The following is a 20288-nucleotide window of genomic DNA, read 5'->3' as shown; positions in this document are numbered from 1 at the left end:
ACTTGTTTCGCTCAGCCGATGGTATGCTCGGGTGTTTCAGATCACACTATGCATTTGCCAACTGCGGCTTCTCCAGTGTGTGCCCCTCTCCCTACTTCTACCATTTTCACTCCTACCACAGTGACTAGCTCCCACACACCACCAGTAGTTGTCTCTTCCCCTCTTCCCATCTCAGATACATCCACTCCACTTGTCTCGGCTACCCCCACTCTACGCTACGAGTCCACCAGCTGTCACATACTAGCCCTGCCCCGCCAATCACCGTTGTGGGATCTTCAGTAGAGGCGCACTCTACCTCGCTCTTTCAGCTCTCTGAGGAGATACTGCAGGAGTCCAGATATGCTATTGCTACCATTGAGCTTGGAGCAGAGAGGTTGGCTGCTACTCACCAACACCACTCAACCACTTATGCAGCTATGGAAGGGTCTCTTCGTGTCACAGAGAGTGCGATCGCAGATAGAGATGCAACTATTTTTGCTTTGCATCATGCATTGCAAGGAAAGTCTAAAATCATTGACTCTCAAGTGCGAGGATTTCGGGAGATGCTACTCCACGACGACATGGGATTTTAGACTCTAGTGGGTATGGGATATGGATAAACACGGCACGGGTTACAGGTACACACTCCTGTTGGGCATGCACAACGAGGTACTTCTACACAGACTCCTGTAGGGTACGCTCAGCCTCAGCACTTCCCATTCTACCCTCAGGGGTTTCAGCAGCCGGCTCCCATGCCACAAATGCAGCCGACACATAGGTTTCCTTGCGATGGCTTTGCTGGTGCACACCGTCATGGGTGTGTTAGTAGACGGCAGGTATACACTTCAAGACACGTGCATCCATCCACTGAGCAGCACGTGGCTTCTCCATTCCCAGGGAGCCAATTTGTTCAGAAAAGAGTCCAGCAGCAGACTTCTACCATCGATTTGATGGCTCCTCCTCCAGAGGCCGATACTTATGGTACAGCACTAGCAACGACTCTCCCCTGGTGACATGAAACGGCAGATCTACTCAGCTTTTTTTTTGTACATATGCAATGACTTGTAGGTTGTTTTTGCAGTTTAAGTGTTCCTCTCACCGAGACGGAGAGTGGTCTTGTGGTGGGCAACCTGTAGTAACAGGGCTACAGTGTCACAGGCACAACACAGGCAGTTAGTTACAGTTGGGTTGGAGTTCACACTGGACGGACTCTCGCCTATGCAGTGACAAGTGGGACGCATCCGGGTGCCGACGCAGGGCCAGATCACCACGACTAGAGTTTGGAGATAGACTTAGCTGGATTGGATATTTGTGAGCCGTTGGTGGCTCTTATGGTTGTATATATCCATAGTTGTTTGGATTTATTAGGATCATCACCTACTTGGTATGGTCATTCATCTAGAGTCTAGCATCTTGAGTTCATGTACATGCGCTTCTGCACCATCCCTGCACAGTTGAGCCTCGACACCCCCATTGTACCCGTGAGTTCTGGGCTAGAGCTGAGTGTGTTGCCATGCTAGAGTCAGTACTGGTCTCTTTGAGTTAGTCGATGTTCATGTTGTTCAGGTTCCATTGTTGAGTCATGGTGTTGTTGCTCTGTTATTCACTGTCTTCCGTGTTTTCATTCTGTTGGAGCGAGATCTCACGCACATTGCATTGATTATCTTTACGAAATCCTGTTGCTCAAGAAATCTTGGATTCTTTTGTATAGTTCGCATGTTGTCGAATTGTTGTAGGAATTGCAATGCTTTCGATCTTTCACCCCGAAAAAGGTGAAAAAATTGACTATCATGCCGCCATCCTTGAAATCTTTCAGTTGGTTAGCCGTGTATTTCGAGTATGGATAATAAGGGTATCCATACAAGCTCCAACCATTGTAGCCTGGTGGCTGTGGTGGTGGGGAGGTGGGGGCAACAGCGGTGGCAAAGGCAGTTGCAAAGGATCAGGGTCAGATAGCTGCACCATACTCCTGAAGACTCTCTTGATCTGAATAGACGGTTGGGAAGGTTGCAGATTGGAAGCTCTCGTACTTTCTGGTGCCAGAGGAGGAGGTACCACCTGGGGCATCAAAGGGGGTGAGATGTAATTCACAGACTATTCAAAACTCTGCAACATTGGAAGATTCTGTTGAGGGTGCTGCGAAAGAATGTCGAGAAGCTCGTCGAGGAGAAAATGCAGGTACTCTGCCGAATCCATGAACACCATGTGGCCTTGGGTCCTTTATGGTTTATGCCCTGTAAGAAAGAGCGATGAGACGAGAGCACGCCCGATGCGCGATGGACTAAGGGTGGGAGTTGCTAATACGTCTGGGGTCAAGACACGAAGATTCTTTAATAAAATTTCGTGTAAACTTTGGCAGCACCAACTTGCTATGTTTGCTCTTTGGTAGGACCAGTATGCTTTTAGAAAAGCTCACGCCTGAAGCTCTGATACCACTGTAATGGGACGGGCACCACGTGTCAAAAGAAAAGAACAGACCGAACAACTTTCAACACTTCAAATAACAATTGAACTGAAAGAGATGCACGACACATGAGAGAGCACTGGCCCCAAACCCTGGCACCCCATTCGGTATTTCTTTATATTGCTTGAACTCAATACAACAGCCTGAGGCTCTTGCTCTGCTCTCGCTTATGCGAGAATGCCAGAGATGAGGCCCTTAAGTGATAATTAAAGGCCCTTGGCCTCTCAAAAGCAATTACATGAAAAGCTACAAACCCCAAAAGCTGGCACTGAAATCAGCCATCGAGAAATACGAAAATCCGTATAGGTGCCACGCATGCAAGCAGCACAGAAGCGGAATTCCGATAATCCTGTCAGTGCAATTTACGGAGCGTCCGTACAACTGTTGCCACGTCATCAGTTTGCTACGCAATGTCTTTTGTGTGTGATGGGGCCTTCCTTTATTTATGTCTTTAGGTCACTTGGGCCCCATCGAACAGGGTCCCATAAGTTGGTGGGAACTCTTCTTTAAAAATAAGCCACTCGGCAAGACTTTGCAAGTTGATAAACCTTCTTCTGCTGCTTCTAGGGTTTAGGCCCCTCGGTCGGGATTTGTAAGTGCAATTTTCTCACGTGTGTTGCTGTAGATCTTTGGCTTGGAGTGTCCAAGTCTATTACACGATTGCTCTCCCCAGTGCATCCGAGCAAGAGTTCCAATACTTTGTCTTCCAAATTGATCCCTAGAGACTATATCCTTTAGGGCACACCTTCTTCTCTTATCCATGGGCTTGCATGGAGCTTTTGTACAAGTGGATAGTGGTCCTTCTTGGACTAGGAACCAATTACAGTTAGCTTGAGCATTCTTCTGTCACAAACTGTTGACATGTCAAGTCAATGAAGAGAAAAACCAACCTTCAAATCACGGTCGAGGGGCCTAAACCCTAAGAAGAACAAGCAACAACAGAAGAAGAAGTCCTACCAACTTATGGGACCCCGTCCGATGGGGCCCAAGTGACGTAAAGGCAATAAAATAAAGCAAGACCCACACACACACACAAACACACACACACAAAGGCTTGCGCAGCAGCTGATGATGTGGTAGCCGTACGGACACTTCGGATTTTTCGTTGACTGATGACGTGGCAGACTGCACGGATTTCCGCGTTTTGCATTGACTGCTGACGTGGCAGTTGTACGGATTTCCGTAATTTACATTGGCAGCTTTTGGGCATTGCTTTTAAAGCCAATTGCTTTTAAGTTTGAAGGCTTTTCAAGTAAACTGCTTTTCATAGGCCAAGGGCCTTTAAAGGTATGCAGAGGACTCATTCTCCGACAGACTTCGGTAAGAAGGTGCAGAGCGCGAGTACCGGCATTGTACTGAGTTCAAGTAATATAAAATAATATTGAAAGGGGCGCCAAGGTTTGGGGCCAATACTCTTTGGGGTGGAATTCCGCCACTCCGTGTCGCATGTGCTCTCTCTCTTTCAGTTCAGTTGTTATTGAAGTGCTAAAAGTCTGTTCAGTCTGTTCTTTTCTATTGGCACGTGTGCCGTCTTGTGACAGTGGTATCACAGCATCAAGCGTGTACTTTTCTGAAAGCATACCGGTCCTACAAAAGAGCAGACAGAGCAAACCAAACCAGAGACTATTGGAATTTTATTTGAAGTATCTTCGGGTCCCGACCCCGGACTTATTAGCTACTCCCACCCTTACTTCATCGCGCATCGGCGCGCTCCCGTCTTCATCGCTCTGTCTTACAAGGCAAGAACCCAAGACATGGCATTCATGGATTCAGTAGAATATTTACAGTTTCTTCTCGACGAGCTTCACGACATTCTTTCGTTGCATCCTCAGCAGAACCTTCCGATGCTGCAAAGCTTTCAACGATTTTTGAATTACATGTTACCCCCTCTGATGCCACAGGTGGTACCTCCTCTTCCGGCACCATAAAGTACGAGGGCTTCCAACCGGCAACCTTCCTAGTCGTTACTGCCGATCGGGGGAGTCTTCAGGAATATAATACAGCCATCTGACCCTGATCCAGTGCAACCGCCTTTGCCACCGCTGTTGCCCCCACCCACTGCCACCAGGCTACAATGGTTGGAGCCCATATGGATACCCTTATTATCCGTACGTAGGATACGCGCCTAACCAGCCCAAAGATTTCAAGGATGGCGGCATGACAGTCAAATTTTTCACTTTTTCCGGGGTGAAAGATCGAAAGAAAGCATTGCAGTTCCTACAACAATTCGACAACATCTATGCTTTGAGAAACTATACAGAAGAATCCAAGATTTCTCGAGTAGCGGGATTTCTTAAAGATAATGCTATGCAATGGTGGAGCTCAATCGCGACACAACCGCATGCTCCAAGGACCTGGCAAGCTTTCAAGACAGTTTTTGCACGTAGTTACATGTCTTCTATATTCGAAGTTCAGAGTAGGGCCCCATCGGAGGAGGTCCCATGAGTTGGTAGGTCTTCTTTTTCTGTTGTTGCTTGTTCTTCTTAGGGTTTAGGCCCCCTCGGCAGTGATCTGAAGGTTGGCTTTGCTCTTCACTGACTTGACACGTCAGCAGTTTGTGACATCCCCCCTTCTTGAAAGAGAGTAATCGTCCGCGATTACAGCATATCTGCAAAACAACTCAAGTTAAAAATTTCCGAGGGTCATTCCGGGGGACAATCAGTTTGCTTTTTTTTTTGTTAAGGAGTTGGATTCTCCTATCGGCTCTTTTGATCAAGATTTGGCTTCTGCTTTCGTCTAGATCGGAACTCTTGATATGCTGGCGTAATAAAATAAGCCATCACACCCAGACCGCACTGATCTTCCACGAATTGATGCACTAAAATTACATATCCATGCAATCTTATCCAGTTAGGAATATTCAGTAGTTGGCACATCACAATGCAACACAAATGCTCACATATGCATGTTAAAAGACACAACAAATAGCACCGCTGAGCACTCCCTCGGGACAAACGATCTGTGGTATGAAGCTACTCAAGCACTACCTCGTCACTCCCCCCGTAAATAACCTAAAAAGGTCTAAGCCACAAGCTCAGAGGACTGTACAACCAAACGCTCCAGCTCCCCATACTGCAGTATGCGTCACTTGGAGGTTCAAGCATACAACCAAACGCTCCCCAGCCATCGGCCTGCGTCGTTCGGGGGTTTTCTAGTATACAACGGAACACTCCGCAGACATCGGCCTGCATGGTTCTGAGGTTCAAACAATACCAAAACAGTATTTCTCACTTCTCCACCTGGGAGTAAAATCAGCAATTAATGAAACCAGTATTAAATCCAGAGTAACAATTCATTCGGCACCAAGACAGGTATAAAACAGATAGCATCCATTTCAAACAATACTTTCTCAAACAATCTTCAAAAGTATCTAACTAGAAACAACTAGAGAGGTCATTCATTGCTTTGTTCGGACAACCGAATTTTGAGGACAACTGGCTTGCCCTTCTGCATCATGGTTATGGTTCGGTTCCGAACCTGGAGAGTCGCATCATTCTTGTCATGCCAAGGCATGCCCAAGAGAACGTCGCAATTGCCCAACTTCATAATGTGGAAATCGGCTTTCCCATGATAATCTTGTATAGTCACTGGAAGAGCACCAATGAGTGGTACCACTTTCATAGTTTGGCGCGCGGCTAGCTCAGCTTCAATTTCTCCACCCTCTGCATCATAATCAAAGTGCATCTGCTTCAAGAATTTTGGATGGATGAAGTTCTCCATAGCTCCGGGGTCAAAGAAAATAACGGCTTTCAAGCCGTTGAATTTTCCATAAGCTCTTCATAATTCATTAAAACTCTCAAGGTGCCTACCATAAATACCGGGTACTAGTCCAATAATAGGTCTAGCCCTCTTGGCCGGAGGTGGCCCCGGGGATCTGTCTGACGTGGGAGCAAAAGGTTGCACTGAGGACGTGGAGGCTTGCTCAGGACATGCATTGAACGTATGCCCTGTTTGGAAACATTCGCAACATCGGCCTTCTTGTAACAAGGCGTCTCGTTGACGGTGTGTTAGACGAGGCCGTTGAGGCTGGTTTTCATAGGATTCCGAGAATTTGTTCGTTGTTGCCGAGAGCTCTGGTTAGTGGCCGGAGTTGCTTCCGTGGTAAACTTCAACGTTCCTTTTATCATTTTGTAGCCGACCGCGGCATGGTCCATAAGCTCTTGCATGGTTGAAACTTGCTTGGACAAAGAATATTCCTGCAATGGTGATGGTAATCCAATGGTGTAGTGCTCGCACTGGTCCTCCAAGAGAATGAACTAAAAGAAGGACATAGGAAGGTAGAGTCTAGACGTCAAGAAACCTTTGGTTATAGTCCTCCATGGTCTGTTGCAAGCTCTCTCTCTCTTTCAGTTCAGTTGTTATTGGAGTGCTAAAAGTCTGTTCAGTCTATTCTTCTCTATTGGCACGTGGTGCCCGTCTTGTGACACTTCACGATAGGGAGATGGTCTTTAAGGATTGATTTTGATTCCACATTCCACGGGTATATCTTATCGAATTACCTATCTTGGGTGATCCAATTGCACAAGTAGAGATTGTTGGAGAGTCGTGGCAGTTATCCAAGGTCTGCATGTTCTCCCTTTAGAGGGGGATGAGAAGTCAGCTTGGGAGTCGTTTCATGGACTGCTTTCTTTCAGATATTTTGGTTCCACGTACAGCGGACAGGATTAACAGCCTACTTGGCGGCTTTCTTACTACCTTGTTATTCTTTTGCAGTGCTTGGGAGCATGATCTCTTTATCTTGCCGTATTAGCTAAGTCTCCCTATTCCCCATTCACTATGAGAGTGGGGTGATGATCTCTCGAAAAGAGTTCTAGATAGAGAAAGATCAATAGTAGTTTTCACTCTCAATTCCGATGAATTGCAAAATATACATGAAGTTTCTTCAAATATATTTTGCAATTTATTCACGACATATGGTGGTTGGCACAGTTCTTTAGTTCTTCATCTTCGGATAGTTGATTTCTCAGTAGCCTCAGTTTCAGTTGTCCACATTTTTTTGGAAGTGGCTGCTCGGAGATTTTGGCATGTGGTATGTGACTAAAGGTGCAAAAACCCGACTCCTTCTTAGAGGGTGGAGTACTTGCGAGTTGGGAAATGATCCAAATACCCACAGTTTAAGCCATTACTCCCACTCCCGACCTCTTTTGGGGTCCTCGTCCATGAAACCCTCACCTTCCAGTTGCAAATTGCTCACTCTAGCTCCCTAGGCCGTTTTCCTTTCCAAAAGCTAAGAGGGGGTGTTAAGAGTTATGACATCTCTCTGAATTCGTCCAGTAGGTCTTGGTATCTCCCAGGGACAGTGAGGATTGTTTTGTGGCTATGCACGGCCAAAGTGAAGTAACTTTCTCATGTCGAGATTTTCCAACAATGTGTAGTTTTGGGTTTTTGGCTCTTTCGTCATATAGGCTCCTGCACGCATGGGATATTAGACCCCAGCCTTGGCCTATTTTTCCCTCAGCCCTTGATCGGCCTACTATCTATTTCTCTACATTTCCTTATTTTAGCCTATTTTATACATGTCGTAGGGCTTGAAAAGTGGATTGAGCACCTTGAGCAGTGGGGTATCGCTCTTGAACAATATAGTTTGGAGGTCTCCTCCTAGCATTTTTGCTCACCCTTTCTGGCATTTTCCAGATCCGACCTACCATTTCTGCTCAACAAAGGAGCGATCTTTGGTGATTCATCTTGGGTCCAGTTCTCTAGCCTTTCAAAGGCTTTGTGATAATTTAGTGGCAGAGTTTCTCATCCGAGATGCACGCTATGGAAAAAGAGATCCATTGGCATCTACAAGGCAGCCTTCTTCTGTGTTGGCCTTGAGTCATGTCTCTCCCTCCAGATCCGTTCTCTTGCTATCGTATGGAGGCCGAGTCAATGGCCTCTTCTGCAAGAGCAAATGGCAGTAGCAATAGCACTTGTGTGTACCATGGGTCTAGACTCTATCCATCTAGGGCATGTCAAATCTATGTCAAACCACCTTTGGTCACTTGTAAATGCAGTTTGTTATCGGCATGGAGAATCTCTCTCTCTCTCTCTCTCTCTCTCTCTCTCTCTCTCTCTCTCTCTCTCTCTCTCTCTCTCTCTCTCTCTCTCTCTCTACCTCAGTGATCTCTCTTCTCCACAGTTGCCTTGTGTATGTATGTAGCATTCTCTAGTGTCAGAGGATCTTTTTGAAGAGTCGAGGCATCCACCGGATCAGAGTCCAGTTCGTGTCTTCATTGCATTTTCTGCTGCCTATTCTGACAACATTTGGGCGCCCCCCTTCTTTTCACCAAGATAATTACTACCAGGTCCAAGATCAAATGAGACATAGCTTTTTGAGTGAAAGTAGCCCGCTTGTGAAGTTCTGAAATGATGGACCTTGGCCATATCAAGCATCCAATAAGTATATCCATAGACAATCTACACATGGAGGGTTGGTTAAACGATAGTGAAGCATATTGGAGTGTTTTATAGGCACAGTTGCAAACACACATACGAAGATAGTGAATACAGAGGACCGTTTATAGGCACGATTGCAAACCCTTCACCTTCAGAACAGACACGGACACGAATATAGTGAAACAAAGAGGAGTGTTTACAGGCACGGTTGCTGACCACTAAGGGAGTATCCAAAGATGCTCAAGCACTTACCAAGTGGCCTCAAATATTGCGAGAATGAATTCAAGCGAAACATCTACACGGACTGAACTCCTGCAATTACTCCCGAAATATGAGTTTACTTTTGTGAAGATCCTAACCAAGCATGCAATCCAGCACTCTGTCTGGCTGTCTACCCTTTACTCAGGGTAGGGCAGGGTGTAGTGACTTGGGGTGTGAGCTTTGAAGCATGTGAAGCACCCTGAATCGGATTCGCTGCTGGAGAGTGGGGTAGGTGTCATGCCTGGGAAAATTCCTTAATGTAGACAAGGAGTCAAAGGACTCATTCTATCACAATGAGTCCTTTGAGTGAGGGGGAGTATAAGCTTTTTACATTATCACCCCTTAAAATGTGTATGTGTGTGTGTAATGCATGAACGCTTTATGTATAACAAAGAGCATAGAAAATCTAAACTGACAACAACCCCATGATAAATTAGTTGCCAGAAACCACTACAGCAAACAAAGTGGCTCGCTTGAAACACGTTTTCTTGAATTTAAACCATAAGACAGCTGAAAAAAGACCTAATCCAGCATCACGAGTACGAAAACTAAAGGCGTCATATTTGAAATAGGTGACGTGCTTGGAATAGCAGCCGTTTTTCCAGGTGAGAAGCTAACCGTTTGAGTTCTCTGAACGATCACAGCTTTGTTGGCTCCATTATGGGTAGTGAGTAAATCGTCGCCCTTCCTGCGCCACTGAGAGTCTATGAGCAATTTGCTGTTGACCTTCCCCCTCACAATCACCAAAGGCTTGCTTTCCTGCTTGGATATCAAATCCCGAAGATCGGCGATGCGAGACACGCGTGTATCCTCCAGCTGATAAAGTGCCCGCGAATGCAAATAGAAGCGCAGCCACGTCCGAATGGCTAGCACTGCCATGCCTAACCCCAGCACCACACCATCGCCCGCTAGCGCCACTCTCGTCAGGGCCGCGCACAACTCTTCCTCATTCGATTCCATTCCCCCTCTGCCAAAAGTCGCAAATGTGGATGCTCTTTCACAGCGCGTCTGCCTGAGAGACGCCTAATTGCCAGGATTCTATTGGACGGCAAGAAAGTGCATGGTAGAGACCCGGACCAAGGTTCATTTTAGGGAAAATTACCAAAATACCCCTCTAATTTGCTGAAATTCCCAAAATGCCCCTCGTTTGTTTAAAATTCCCAATCCGACCACAAAATACACCTAAAATGTCATAATAATCAATATCTAATTCTCCTAAATGATTTTCTCATGTTAAACTAATCATTTAATATGGGGAAGTGCCAGGGGAGAAAAAGCTAGAATACTGGTTAGGCTAGCAGACCGGCCACAGTAGGGATCCTAAAGAGGGAAAATAGGGATCCAAAGGGGAGGCCATCTGCAAAAGAGCCATGTGCAACAATGGGCTAAAAAGACCCTAAGGTTCAGCCCATTAAGACTTCCAAAATGCTAAGGTTCCAAAATTCAAAGGTTGTGTCCAAAGGTCAACCCTGGGGGAAATGGATGCTTTGTGTGTGTCAAAAAAGTTTTTACAAATCCCTACTTAGGAGGGGGCGAGCCTTGCTTGTAGGGGATGAGAAAGAAAGTCACACACACACACACACACAAGCTCCCTTTACACAAAGGGAATGAGGGACACATGTCAACTCCCTAGCCCAGATGCCCACAAGGTGTACCCAATTCCTATTGGATGGCCTTGGAGGTGGACCAATGAGAATTAGGCTAGAGTAAATCTAGTTTAATTAATTTAAAAACACTTAATAAAAGAACCAATGAGAATTAAGTCCTCTAGAACACTATTAGACAGTCTCCCAAGGGGTCCAATGAGCATTCAGCAGCCCAATGGCTTGCCTGATTCCTATTGGCCAGGAGGCAAAGGGGTCCAATGAGAGTTTAGTTGAATTATTAAATTACCAAAAGCTCTCACAAAAGGGGAAAGGTTACCATTGGCTAGGCCTGGGGAGGTCCAATCAGGGTAGAGCATGAGCAAATAGCAAGAGAGGTCGACCAAGAGAGAGAGGGGGCTGATTTTTGGAAGGCATTATCACACACACACACACTCACACAATCTCATGTGTGAAGTAAAGAAGACTCTCTCTCCTTCTCAAGCTTTAATGGAAAGCTTATCACCTACTCCAAGCTTGTGAGAAGGGAGGCCTACACCAACAACTCTTGGCTTTGTGATGCAAATCCAACCAAGAGCCAAGCTTCAATGCATGCTCGTCTCCTCTACCATGCTAATTACTAAGCTAAGCTATGCTAATATGAGTGATTATGTGAGGAGATGTACATCTTTCTCATAAGACTATTCCTTCTTCCTCTCAATCTACTCTCATACCCTGCTAGCTCTCACCATCTTCGAAGGTTTGTGAGGTCTTGGGTATGAGACCGGGGATAATTGATGTTGTGTTTGATAATTGTTTTGCTTAGTGCATGAAGCTTTCATCTTCATTGCACTAGCTAGTCTTGAAGGAACACAAAGAATTGTATTGTACAATGTCTCTCTTGATGGGAGAAATCATAATACAAAGCCTTTTGGAGGGGGGACCGGCTCCATGAAAATCCGATCCTCAACTGTTGTCAATAGCTTAATTTCTCTCTCTTTTGAAAGTATTGTTCATGCTATCTAACTAGGTGTTATGCTTTTGGTTGCTCTCTCCACCCAAGAACTCTTGTAATTCTCAGTAGGACTCTATTCTAATGAAATGCCCACTATGTTCATGCTAATTTTCGCTACACACAAGTTTTTAGGCCATTAAATGTTACATTGGTATCAGAGCACAAGGTTTCTCTTTTCTTGCTCAAGAAGGGAGGTCCTCGAGCTAGCTATAAATGGTTGGTATTATTAATTGTGTGTGAGTAAGTAGAATAGGGATTTTTCAGCCTTGCAATGCGCCTGCCTTCGTGCAGTTAACGGGGCATCACCGTCGAGAGCTATGGTCTTAATAGTGGAGTCCTACGGGGCTTGCCTACGGCTTAACCACTATTGAGCTATTAGAAGCTTGACAGGAGTCGGTGTTGTTTTGGTGTTGGACGACCCTCTCTTCTATTCCTTGCAATTAATGGTATTAGAGCCACGGGTACAGTAGCTTGAGTGCTTTTTCTAAAGGGGTAAAGAGGAGTAGCAACTAGGGCATGAAGTGCCAAAGTACACCTAAAAAGTTTACACCTAAAAGTTGTTAGAATGGTTGACAATAGTAAAGAGAGTGAAATTAATGTTGATAACTTTGATTTTGCTAATGAGCAAGCTACTAATGATGCTCCGATGCTTGTTAGCTATCTTGTTTCTAGGCTTCAACAAGCCATGGGCAATCCATCTCTCCAAAGTGAAGTGCAACGGCAGCTCCGTGCTCATGGGATTCTCCAAGCTCACTACCATGAGGAGAGAACACCTAGGAAGCCTCCTTGTGAGACTCCCAAAAGAGGTCTCTCTTCGATTCGGGAAGAAGAAGAGAATCTATACGAAGGGCTCAAGAATTTACTTCTTGATGATGCATCTCCTTCCCAAAGGAGAACTCAAGAGCCTCCATCGAAGGAACGAGAAAGAAGTGAGTCTCCCGCCACCTCGGCGGAGATGGCTCCACGAAGACGGCGGGCTAACGCTCTCCATCACCACCAAAGCGGAGAAGACCATCGCACCCTTCTCCACACCATAATTCAAAGAGGGATGATAAAAAGCAAGAGAAGAAAAAGGCAAGAAAGAGGACACCCTCTTCTCCATCTTCTTCATCCTCTTCCTCTTATGAAAATGATGGTGAAGACGACGAAGATCAAGACAAGAAAAAGACGAGAAAGAGGCCACCCTCTTCTCCACTTTCTTCAAATTCTTCACCTTCTGAAGAAAGTGATGGTGCAACCTTTGAACCATCAAAAAGAAGAGGCAATAGGAAATCCTATGCCGCATGGAAGAGGTCGTCCAAGCTGAAGAAGTTCAAAGAGGGAGGGAAGAGCATCTCTTTCCTTACCTATGATGGCACCTTTGGTGCTCCGGACAAAGTCTTGGCCTTTATCCAACAGTTTGATGCGGCGTTTGGAGATGAGGGCTTCACGGAGTCCTCTAAGCTACGCCATGTAGCTATGCACTTTCAAAAGTCCGCCACGCAATGGTGGTCTAGCCTACGAGCCAACGGTGAAGCTTCGCGAACATGGAAAGCTCTAAGAGCTTCCATTATGAAGTTGTTTTTGGCCACCGATGCCAAAGACAAAGTACTCACCGAATGGCGAAGCTTAAAGCTCTCTCCCTATGAATCAATCCACACAAATATGTAGACAAGTTTTGGGACCTACAACTCAAAGCCATTGTCTTCAAAAAGTTGAATTTTTGAGAGCAAAAGCAACAATTCTGTGCGGGCTTAACCGAAGAAATGGCGGAGTATGTCAACTCCCAAAGGCCACGTACCATATTGACGGTAATACACCATACTATGGTGGCCTCTCGAATCAATTTCCAAACGGGGGCTAAAAATAATAATAAGCCCACAGAAAACAAGGGTTCCAACGAGCCTAAGGGGAAGGACAATGTCCAAAAGTCTCCTAAGGGCAACTCCAACAAAGCTAAAGAGAAGGGAGTTTACAAAGGTAAAAACAAACTCTCTCCTGAAGAGCTTGAGCGTTATCGCAAGGATAACCGGTGTTTCAAGTGCGGAAAACAAGGGCATGCGTACCGCGCTTGTCCCCAAAAGAACAACCGCCAAGATCCTCCTAGAGCTACCTTGGTTGAAATCCAAGAGTAGGAGACTCACCAAACTCACCACAAAGGATCTCCTCTATGCCATGCTTGGGGAAAGGTAAGAGAACATGATGCTTTTACTCTCTTTGACCCTGGTTCTACTCACAATTTTATATCTATAAAGTTGGCCACCAAGCTAGGCATACAAGCCTATGAGATGGGAGATGTTCTACCCACAGACAGTGCTTTCAAGGGGCAAGAAGCTTAAGTCACTCTCTTAATCGGGAAATTGAGGCTTCATGTCCAAATTTATGTGGACAAAGAGGACTTCTTTATCTCTCCTCTCAAGCATGAGGATGTAATCCTAGGGGCACCATGGTTTGATCGTCTGGCTGCCAATGTTAAATTCCCTGAAAGGAGAATCTCCTTTAAGTTCAGGGAAAAAGACATGTATATAGATGCTAAGGAAATGGGTAACACTATTCCCATTGTACATACACCAGCTTTCAACAAGTCAATAAAGAGCTTTATTTCCGTGTACATGATTTTTGTTAAAGATTCTCAAAATGAACCTAATGCTTTAGCAAAAGAAAATAAAAGCAACGAAAAGGAATTAGAGTTATCCAATTTTCTCAAGGGGTTTCAAGATGTTTTTATTGACGACATCCCTTGTGAGCTACCTCCTAAACGAGGTAATGATGACCATGCAATTGAACTTCTTCCAGGAAGTTCACCGCCCCATTTTGCTCACATGTGCTATTAGTGCAAAAGAAAGACGGCACATATCGTATGTGTGTCGACTATAGAGCACTAAATAGGATCACTATCAAGAATAGGTTTCCCGTTCCACGGGTATAAGACCTGTTTGATAAGCTACAAGGATCGATCTACTTTAGTAGGATTGACCTAAAAAATGCCTATCATCAAATAAGGATAGTTGATCAAGACATTGTAAAGACCGCATTTCGCACCACCTTTGGTCTTTACGAATACATTGTCATGCCTTTTGGCTTGACCAATGCACCAGCCACATTCAACCGCTTGATGGAGAAGCTGTTTAGGCCTCATCGAACCTTCACTGGAGTGTTCTTTGATTATATTAACATCTACTCTAATTCATTAGACGGACACGAGCAACACCTCCAGGTAATATTTCAAGTTTTAAGAGAGAATAAACTTTATGTTAATCGAAAGAAAAGTGAATTTTTCTTGCAAGAGATTCAGTATTTAGGTCACATTATCTCTCAAGATGGCATCCAAATGGATCCATCAAAGTTAGAGGTAATAAAAGGATGGCCTAAACCAAAGAATCTTCATGAACTAAGAAGCTTTATAGGAGGTATGTGTGCATACTATAGACACTTCATAGAAAAGTTCTCACAAATTGCGGGACCATTACATGACCTAACAAAGAAAAGTGTTATGTATACATGGTCTGCTAAGGAGAACAATGCTTTCGAAAAGCTTATCTCTCAACCTGTGCTTACACTACCGGATCTCTCAAAACCATTTGAGGTCCAATGTGATGCTGGTGGTGATTGCCTTGGAGCTGTTTTGCTTCAAGAAGGGCACGCCATAGGCTATGAAAGTCGAAGGCTCCACCCTGTTGAGCAAGCTCTAGGCATATATGAAAAGGAACTCCTGGCAGTTCTACATGCCTTAGACTCATGGAAGCACTATTTATTGGGGACTCCTTTCATTCTACGAACGGATCACCAAAGTCTTAAGTACTTCATGACGCAGACCAAGCTCTCCTACAAACAAATGAGGTGGGAAAATTTCCTTTCGCAATTTCATTTTCATATTGCTCACATTGCTGGCAAGCATAATCAATAGCTGATGCACTCTCAAGACGGCCGAGAGTGAATGCGGTTTCCAAAGCAACTCACAATGATCTACCTTCAATGATAGATGAGTATGCTATTGATTCCTATTTTAGAGATGTGATTTCAGCCCTTGCATTAGGGAAGAAAGAAGAACCATTTACTTTACAAGATGGTATCTTCTCTATGGCAATAGTCTATGCGTTACTAACTCACTACGTGAGAAAGTAATGTATGAATCTCATGCTCCACCTTATGCGGGGCATAGAGGGATTCAGTCTACCTTAAAGGGAATTGAAACATATTTCTATTGGCCTACCATGAAAGTGAACATACAAAAGTATGTTTCTAAATGTGTGGTATGCCAAAAGACAAAATTTGATAGAGGGAAGAAACTTGGATTGCTTCAACCTTTGCCAATCCCTAATTCACCATGGGAGAGCATATCCATGGATTTTATCTTTGGATTGCCTAAGTCTATCCATGGGAATACGGGAATATGGACGATAGTAGACAGGTTCAGTAAACAAGCTCATTTTATACCTGTCAAAAAGACTATCAAAGCCCATCAAATGGCAACCCTCTTCATTTCACAAATTTTCAAGTACCATGGCTTGCCAATGTCCATAGTGTCGGATAGAGATCCTAGAATGACCAGTAATTTCTGGAAGGGTCTCTTTGAGAATTTAGGGACAAGTCTAAACTTCTCTTCGGCCTATCATCCACAAATGGATGGCCAAAGTGAAATAGCTAACCTAACAATTTTCGATCTACTAAAAGCCTATGTAACGAAAGTAGATCAAAGATCCCAATGGGAGAAGTACTTACCCTTAGTGGAGTATGCTTACAATAACATTGTACATACTCCACAAGAAAAGCACCTTTCGAGGTAATTGAGGGAAGATCAAAAAGTTCCTTGCTACTTAAGGTACATGGGAAGATCTTCGCTGCAGATGAGTATAGCCGAGACCTACAAGAATCTTTTCAAAAGATTAAGGATGCTATCTCTATCTCACAACAAAGGCAAAAGGCTGCTGCTGACAAGCACAAAAGAGCCCAAGCCTTTAAAGAAAATGGTTGGGTTTTATTAAAATTCCCCAAGGCTCGATTAAGGCACATGACGGCCAAGAATCCTACGGGACACCAAAAGTACTATGCTAAACTAGCAAAAAGGTACTATGGTCCCTTCCAGATTCTTAGGCCAATCAATGAGATGGCCTATCAACTCAAGTTTCCCAATCATTGGCTCATACACAATGCTTTCCATGTGAGCCTATTAAAGCCTTACAAAGGAGAGCCACCTCAAGAACCAACTACTGAAGACCCACTGGAGATCGAGGACCAAGAGGAGGTGTTGCAGCCCGAGTCCATTCTCCGACATGAAGACAAGGTACTAAGAGGCGGTAAGACTATCCGACGATATCTTTTTAAGTTTAAGAATTATCCTTTTGAAGATGCTAGATGGATGCAAGGCATACAATTAAAGGATAACCTAAACCTTGTCAATGCTTACAATGCTTCCCAAGAGTAAGCAAATGTACAAAATGTTAAAAATGAACAAAGTTTTTGTCTTATAAGACTTTTTTTTTCTTTATTGTGCACAAAAAAAATAAAGTAGTATGCATGCTTAGATCAAGTTTGCGGAGACGACGTCTCCCAAACACCAAGTAGAGCTTGTCACTCTACTATGGAAGATTGATAGGACTAATGGATATACATGCTTGCGGCAGCCTCAGGCTCTCAAGCACCAAATGGACTAGTCATCCATTGTGGAATGATGTCGTAGGGTAACATAGGGATCCTCTACCCGCTAAGAAAAGGACTCATGAATATGCTTTTTTTTTCTCTACACCATAGTCGAGGACGACTATGATTTCAAGAGAGAGGTAATGTCATAATAATCAATATCTAATTCTCCTAAATGATTTTCTCATGTTAAACTGATCATTTAATATGGGGAACTGCCATGGGAGAAAAAGCTAGAATATTGGTTAAGCTAGCAGACCGGCTACAGTAGGGATCCAAAGGAGGGAAAATAGGGATCCAAAGGGGGGGCCATCTGCAAAAGAGCCATGTGCAACAATGGGCTAAAAAGACCCTAAGGTTCAACCCATTAAGACTTCCAAAAGGCTAAGGTTCCAAAATTCAAAGGTTGTGCCCAAAGGTCAACCATGGGGGAATTGGATGCTTTGTGTGTGTCAAAAAAGTCTTTACAAATCCCTACTTAGGAGGGGGCGAGCCTTGCTTGTAGGGGATGAGAAAGAAATTCACACACACACACACACAAGCTCCCTTTACACAAAGGGAATGAGGGACACATGTCAACTCCCTAGCCCAGATGCCCACAAGGTGTACCCAATTCCTATTGGATCGCCTTGGAGGTGGACCAATGAGAATTAGGCTAGAGTAAATCTAGTTTAATTAATTTAAAAACACTTAATAAAAGAACCAATGAGAATTAAGTCCTCTAGAACACTATTAGACAGTCTCCCAAGGGGTCCAATGAGCATTCAGCAGCCCAATGGCTTGCTTGATTCCTATTGGCCAGGAGGCAAAGGGGTCCAATGAGAGTTTAGTTGAATTATTAAATTACCAAAAGCTCTCACAAAAGGGGAAAGGGGGACACGTGTCAAAAGGCTATCACTTATACTGCTTAATTACCATTGGCTAGGCCTGGGGAGGTCCAATCAGGGTAGAGCATGAGCAAATAGCAAGAGGGGTCAACCAAGAGAGAGAGGGGGCTGATTTTTGGAAGGCATTATCACACACACACACACACTCACACAATCTCATGTGTGAAGTAAAGAAGACTCTCTCTCCTTCTCAAGCTTTAATGGAAAGCTTATCACCTACTCCAAGCTTGTGAGAAGGGAGGCCTACACCAACAACTCTTGGCTTTGTGATGCAAATCCAACCAAGAGCCAAGCTTCAATGCACGCTCATCTCCTCTACCATGCTAATTACTAAGCTAAGCTATGCCAATATGAGTGATTATGTGAGGAGATGTACATCTTTCTCATAAGACTACTCCTTCCTCTCAATCTACTCTCATACCCTGCTAGCTCTCACCATCTTCGAAGGTGTGTGAGGTCTTGGGTCTGAGACCGGGGATAATTGATGTTGTGTCTAATAATTGTTTTGCTTAGTGCATGAAGCTTTCATCTTCATTGCACTAGCTAGTCTTGAAGGAACACAAAGAATTGTATTGTACAATGTCTCTCTTGATGGGAGAAATCATAATACAAAGCCTTTGGGAGGGGGGACCGGCTCCATGAAAATCCGGTCCTCAACTGTTGTCAATAGCTTAATTTCTCTCTCTTTTGAAAGTATTGTTCATGCTATCTAACTAGGTGTTATGCTTTTTGTTGCTCTCTCCACCCAAGCACTCTTGTAATTCTCATAAGGAATCTATTCTAATGAAATGCCCACTATGTTCATGCTAATTTCCGCTACACACAAGTTTTTAGGCCATTAAATGTTACGTAAAATTTCCCAAAATAACCTAATTTTTTTAAAAAACTCCCAAGATACCCAAAATCCCAAATGAAGCCAAAACAAAGAGAAAATACGACACACGCATTTTGGCTTCTCCATACAAAATGAAGCCACATCGAAGAGATGGCCCCTCACACACATTCTGGATTTCCAATACAAAATGAAGCCAAATTGGAGAGAAAACCCCTCACACGCATTCTGGCCTCCAATACAGAATGAAGCCAATTCTTGCCACATATTAATATACGATTGGAGCTTTGTAAGTACGCTTATTGTGGCTGTCTAATACAAAATGAAGCCAGATCCCCACTACGTATATCAATCTGCAATTGGAGCTTTGCAAGTCTAGCGTTGTGGCCAAGAGCACCACAACGAGAGCATGTGAAGACACGCTTTTCCTTGAAACGATCCTCAGTTCTAATACGAAGTTTTTTAGGACGCCCAGGTGATCGACGTGTTGCAGGTGGTTTCAATTCATCATTAATATCTTCGCTTGCATCGACATTTGGACTTATGACACCACTATAAGTATCACAATAGGCTTGCATACTATATGCCTTATGTACATACGATTGAACACACTCTCTCTTGAAGAGAACAGCTGCAATAGCATAAGCACATGGAATTTCAAATGTTTGTCACTTGTTACATGAGCATGACTTTGCAAAATAATATAGAAAATGAGACATTATAGATTTGATTTGCTTGTTGTGAGATTAGTTATCCTCCAAAAAATTATGGTCGTCCAGATCTCCATGTCGCCTTCTCTCAATTGTTGGAATTAGGGTTGCAGGGGAAACGTATATAGCTTGAAGAAGATGAAGGAAGCTCAAGGCACACAATAGAGAGTGTATTACTTGGTGTGCATGTAATTTACCCAACATTTTTCGATAAAAGTATTTCATTTACTTTGCAAATATTTAAGGTTTGCATTTTATGAATTCAAAGAGCATTTTAATGGAACGATTGGATTGAAAATCGGACTCTAGAACTATTAATTACGACCCTTATTCACTAAAAAACAATAGGTCGATATGGGAAACCCCCTCAACACTGTATCAAGAGATAAGAGTTGACCCTTAAGAAAGAAGGAGCAATTTTAGGAAAGGAGAAGTAATTTTAGAAGAGAAGGACTAGGAGGAGTACTTTTAGGAAAGAGGAGTATTTTTAGAAAAGAGAGAGGAGGAGTCAAGTTTAGAGCTTCTTTTTTGGAATCCAAGCTTCTTTTAAACTTAGAGAC

The 20288-nt window shown here is 44.0% G+C and overlaps 1 protein-coding gene across 1 annotated transcript in view; it reads right to left on the bottom strand.

The window, feature by feature from the left end:
- Positions 1–10103, bottom strand: part of LOC147454980 (E3 ubiquitin-protein ligase SPL2-like) — a 106567-nt gene extending 96464 nt beyond the window's left edge. The window contains exon 1 of the mRNA XM_086516828.1: positions 9701–10103. Coding sequence (XP_086372954.1) covers positions 9701–10042 — 342 coding nt within the window. The 5' untranslated portion in view covers positions 10043–10103. The remainder of the gene's footprint in view (positions 1–9700) is intronic.
- Positions 10104–20288: the final 10185 nt, after the last annotated feature.

This window comes from Adiantum capillus-veneris, chromosome 7 (genome assembly GCF_014529385.1).
Source record: "Adiantum capillus-veneris isolate H3 chromosome 7, ASM1452938v2, whole genome shotgun sequence".
Lineage (NCBI taxonomy): Eukaryota > Viridiplantae > Streptophyta > Polypodiopsida > Polypodiales > Pteridaceae > Adiantum > Adiantum capillus-veneris.
The sequence above is the reverse complement of the archived record's forward strand: the minus strand, read 5'-3'. Positions and strand labels throughout refer to the sequence as shown.